At 49.9% G+C, this 5,544-nt stretch overlaps 1 protein-coding gene across 1 annotated transcript; it reads left to right on the forward strand.

Annotated features, from left to right (window-relative positions):
* Positions 1–1,967: 1,967 nt before the first annotated feature.
* On the forward strand, positions 1,968–4,995 carry LOC130147270 (lysozyme C, milk isozyme-like; the record flags this gene model as incomplete). Its single annotated transcript, XM_056334162.1, has 4 exons — positions 1,968–2,085; positions 2,193–2,450; positions 3,494–3,571; positions 4,796–4,995. Coding segments are annotated over 4 exons (654 nt in total), but the record flags the coding sequence as incomplete, so codon positions are not given.
* Between the last annotated feature and the right edge of the window lie 549 nt (positions 4,996–5,544).

The raw sequence follows: 5,544 nt of genomic DNA on the forward strand, positions 1-5,544 counted from the left end.
TTTAATATTTAATCCAGAGGAGATATCACAGACATGTTTGAAACCTCATTTTGCTTGATAAAGAATACTTTGAAACCAAGAAGATATGCAAATTATGTCATTACGGAGTCCTGTTATTTATTGTCTTTAATAGTATAAATTAAAGCAAACGCTCCCATAAGGGGGAGATTCCTTCCGTTGCTCTGCTTCTAAGTGATTTTTTAATTTTCACTAGGCTTACTAGTGTTCATGGCTGAAAACAGAGAGATATCAGAATGGTAAAACAAGAGTAAATAAAGACCTCCACTTCTCTGTGTGGCCAGGCCCTGCCTGAGCTGTGAGGTGGTACCAGCTCACAGGGCAGAACTGGCTTTCCTTGACTCAGCTGAAGATACCAACATGCCAGGAGCAAGCACTGACCACCTGTACAGAAAACCTCTTGGGGTCCTCACCACAAACTGGAGGAAAATGGGCACATTCATGTTTCTTTTTACTGCCTTGACTGGAAGACCCTCTCACTGTCTTCACAGCATCTAACAAGTGTGTAGTTTGTCACTTGCCTCGGCTTATTGACTGACCTATGTGCTAATTCTTGGTTTGCCACTTACTCATGGACAACTCTCTGTAGAAACTAAAAACATCTCGCACACAAATTTGCTTGAATTTTGTTCATGGGTTCCTACTTCTACCCAGCTGGAGGCATTGGAAACAGTTCTGCTATGTTCTCCATGAGAAGGTGATATTTCTGTCTGTGCAAATATCCTCCAATATGAGCTTAAAATATAAAATATACCACTGCTGGTAGGCTCACTTGCAGGGCCAGTTTTCAGGTGAAACAGAAAATGAACCTCAGAGGTCTGACCCTGAAAACCACCGCCACAGCTATGATGTTCGCTGGCTGTGCTGGATCCCAGTTCCCCCAGTGTGAGGCAGGGCTCATGGGGCTTCATCCCCAGCTGACAGGGTGGGGGAGTGGGGGTTCTGGAAGGGTGAGCAGTGGCCAGGGGACAGCCCTCTGGGATGCCCACCCAGGCCCAGCCCTGAGCCCCGTTGCTGAAGGTATGGATTCCTCTAGGTATACATGTTTGGGTTTTTTTAAGCAGCCCTTTACTGCCCTTGCCTGCAGACAATGATCACCAGAGGCAGCACTGGAGGTAGCCCTTGCCTCTGCCCCTTGCTGCAAATGGCTCTGCAGGGCTGCAGATGACTCTGGTGGCACGGGCACCTGGGTACAGCCTGCCAGGGCTGCAGGACTGCGCTGCATAGCCAGAAAGCAAATCACCTCGTAGGTTTGGTAAAAGCGGGTGCACAGGGAGGAAGAAAGGAGGGACAAGAGAGTAATAACCACAAGGAAAGGGTCTTAATTTTGTTTGTAAAGTGCAGATTTGAAGTGTTTCCTCAGACAAACACCTGGGACTTGTAGGATATGACTCACCGTGCATGCTGGTATTTGGATAAAAGGCTGATGTGCAAACCGAGGCTAAGGGTTAGCGAGTTTAGGTATGGCAATGAGGTCACTGCACATCACAGCTTCTGCTCAGAGGCTGACCAGCACTAGCGTAAGAGGCTGAGGCGTCTGAGCAGCTAAAGCATGTAACCCTTCCCTTAGTGGGTCCAATTTGTCAGCTTTCCAGTTCCCACAGGACACCTGACTTTTCCCCACTAATATAAGAAAACTGCAAAACGGCAGTGCCTGAAGCGCTCTGTTTTCCACATCTGCACTGATAAAACCTGTTTGTGTCCCAGGCTGTCCAGCATGGCCACGGTGTACGTGCACGCCTGCACACATGGGTGTGTACACCCCAACGGCAGGCGGGAGCAGCCCCGCGTCACCAGAGCCAGCCATGCCACCACCTGCTGGGGAGCTGGTCTTGGATGTCTAACTGTGCTTTATTGCCTGCTTATGCCTTGTTTTTACTTTTTGCCTTGGGGATCCCCAGTGTGCAAGGACCAGCAGCCCTGCAGGAATGGGGTCTCCCCTGCTGCTGCTACTGCTGGCCTTGCTGACTGTGGCCACCAAAGCCAAGGTGTTCAGCTGGTGCAAGCTGGCTCACGTGCTCCAGGAAGAGGGGCTGGATGGTTACAGGGGCTACAGCCTTGCTAACTGTGAGTTTCAGTCCCCTGTCTCCCCACGGCCTTTCCTTCCTGGCTGCTGCCATGCCCATGGCTGGCAGCTGTGGCATAGCCTGAGTGCCTCTTCTGCTCCTGCCCAGGGCTCTGCATGGCTTTTTATAAGAGCACCTTCAACACGGCGGCTCAGAGCATCAAAGGGGATGGCAGTGCCCACTACGGCATCTTCCAGTTCAGCAGCCAGCTGTGGCACACCAGTGACCGCAGACCCTCAGACAATCACTGCAGGATGGCTTGCAGGAGCATGAAAGCACTGCCTCTCCAGGGCCAGCCGCAGAAGAAGCAGCCTGAGGCCTCCCTCTCTGCCCAACTTCACTCCCTGGCCAAAATGGAGCTGGGGGGCATGTGGAGCCCAACCTGGGCAACTCAATGCCTGTGGCCACAGGAAGTTGAGGGTGATGAATGTCCAGGTCCAGCTCCTCTTTTGATCTGTGCAGGGTGTGGGTAGCCCTGCTGACTCCTGAGGCAGTGGAATGAGAGGCCACAGCCATTGCCAGAGGTGTTTCTCCCAAGCAACATAGTGTTGTTGCCCCCAAGCCTTCTCCAGGGTTTCACCTTGCACCTCTTGGCCAGCTCCCTTCCCTTGTTCCATATCCATCCTTTCCTCTCCTGGGGCACTAGGGACCCCAGGGCTCTCTGGGTGTTTTGACTGTGGGTGGAAGATAGGCAATCGTGATTAAGGTGGGTTATGATGTGGGGCTGGATGAGATAAATGCACCCCCCTGGTTGTGGAGTAGTCGGGAAAGTGATCACCCAAGGCTGGTATTACTTCCAGGCAGGTCCAGGTCTTGCCTCTGGGTCTGCCAGCAGTGGGGACCTCCCAGGCACACATGGGAAGGGTTCTGCTGTATCTGATAATCAGATATCCTGCTATATGAGAAAACCCAAGGTCTAGAAGGCTGGGGCTACACCTCCCGTTCCTGTTCAGACCAAAACCTCCTTTTCCAGATAGGTAGAAAAGCTCCCTAATAGTTGGGGTTTTTTTTTATTATTTATTTTGTTTTATTTCTCTAATAGCAGAACAGGCAGGAAAGGATTGAAATATCATAAGCATAGATGGGTCTGCCTCCCATTTCCCTCCTCTCCTTCCATCTCTCTCTTACATGTGATTATAGAGGGAGGCACACCAGCATTTTCAGGGGGAAATGTGCATTTATGGTTGTTGCTGGCATGCAGAAGCAGATGAGGGTTCCTGCCTGGCAGCATCCAAGCACTTGAGGATGATGGCAGCCTAGCAGTGGGGAGAATGAACAGCATCCAGCCCCACACTGATACCCAGGGCTGCTCAAGTGCCCAGCCCTCGCTACACCCAGTGCAGAAATCTGCTCTGGGCAGGTGTCCTGCCCTCAAGCGAGCTCATGGGACTGTGCTTCTCTCTCTGCAGATCTGCTATTTAGTAACATAACTGATGACATAATCTGTGCCAAAAGAATTATGTTAAATCCACAAGGAATGAATGCCTGCTAAGGGGCTTCAGGGACAGTTTCTTTGACAGGGCTCATGTGTGTTTCTGGAGGAGCATGGAGGAGCATGACTGCCACACAAAGGCAGCACAGACACACCAAAGAGGAGGAACCACAACTTCAGTGCTTTGCAGATGGGTGGGAATGGAGAGGCAAACTTGCACTGCCTCAGCCTCTGCAAAGCATCTCACAAGAAAGACTAGGGAGGAAGGAACAGAGAAAAAGTGTTCCAGAAAACCATCTCGGGTGAAAAATAAATGATTGGTAAATAGTCCATCAGGTACTAGGTTAGCCCTTGAAAATTTCTCTGATAATACTTTCTAAGTCCTTCAGAGTGCTCCTTCCGCCACTTTTTGCTGTCTCTCAGCTGGAAGCACCTAGCATGGAAGCAATTCTTCCCACAGCATCTGGGAGCATTAATCACTGAAATCCTGATGAATCTATATGACAGCCCTTGCTTGGTGTAGCTCTGAACCAACCCTGGGACTCCAGGCTGCTAGAACATAGGGAGCCTGTAAATGGGGAGTAATCAACAGGCTAAGAAAATAGAAGTGGGGGTAGAAGACAATTCCAATGATCATATAAATATGTGGTTATCTGAAGTCCCAAGGCATTTTGTGCAAAAATAGTGGTGTTAACCACTGCATCCTGAATACATTCCAAGTTGAGGGGCAAGATTCTACCTTCAGATTCCCCCTTCCTCCTCGCCACCATTGCTGTTGGACTCATTAGCCTTCTGTGCTTCCTGTGGTGGGCTGATGCAAAGCCTGGCTCACTGCAAAAGCAGCAGCATTTCTGAGTAGAGGTGAGGTAAGTAATTTGTGTGACATACACAGTGAGCAGGCTTAGGGACCCTGTGGTGAGCACTGCTGTGTGCAGTGGTGAGCATGGTCCGCTGTGCCTTCAACGCTGTGCTCAGCTGTAATGTCCCAGTGGAGGAGGGACCCTTGCAGTGGCAGAAGGTGGCAGGACTTGCCATTGCAATTCATTGTTCCCAGCCAGACTTGGAGACAGCTGAGGTGGCATCAAGGGACAGTGATGGCTGCACTCCTCAATGTGAGATGCTCAGCCAGAGTTGGAGGGTCTGCAAGTCCTTCTGCGGGGCTGGTGATGGGAGGTCCCTCATTAGGGAAGACCCTACGAAACACAGAGCCTGCTTGTATTGGGTATGAATTATATCAGTCTAGTACCTAAATAGGCTCTCTTTGCTTCTTTTGTCCTCAGGGAAGGCTGGGCAATGCACTTCAGGGGACGAGACCTGTCTGAGTGGGTGGAAGGATGTGACCTGCGAGAAAGTCCCCAGCTCAGCTCCTCTGCAGCTGATGGGGCTGCCTCTACTCTTCTGCAAGGGGAGGGCTTCCCCCTTGCTGCACAATACTTCTCAGTTAGTATTTGCAAACCAAATACATTCAACAAGGTATAAACTAACTAACAATATAGCATGTTTTTTTTAAAAAAAACAACAACAACAAAACAACTAGACTTTCCATTTTTCCAATGTGATTTAGGGTTCAGTCCCGAAAGACTTTCCCCAGGGGTTTTTTTTGTACATGTTTGAATGGGGCAAGGGGCTGAGGGTCAGGAGCTGGGTAAACAGCAATAGCCTTGGACACAGCTGATTTCTCTGGAGTTTTCAAAGCAAATGAAAAAGAGAAGACCTCAAAAAAAGGATGCAGATTTGCAAGGTTTCCAACACCTCTTATTTATCTATTTGAAATAAAAATGTAGCAAAATACAGCCCAGAATCTTACTCGGTAAAACTTGTATCTGCTCAGCAATGTAAGCTGTTCCTGTGGAAAGCCAAAGTGCTGCACAGCCCTTTCATGACTCTCAGGGCAAAGGAGGCACGCAAGCTCTCCTGCCCACGGTGCAGCTTGTGCTGTAACTGGCCAGTCCTGCAGCTAGATGTCTACAGCAGTCCCTAGCTGTGCATGAAGCTAGCCCTGTGCTGGCCATGTTCCTCCACCATGGA

The sequence above is a fragment of the Falco biarmicus genome, chromosome 4, assembly GCF_023638135.1.
Source record: "Falco biarmicus isolate bFalBia1 chromosome 4, bFalBia1.pri, whole genome shotgun sequence".
NCBI classification, from domain to species: Eukaryota; Metazoa; Chordata; class Aves; order Falconiformes; family Falconidae; genus Falco; species Falco biarmicus.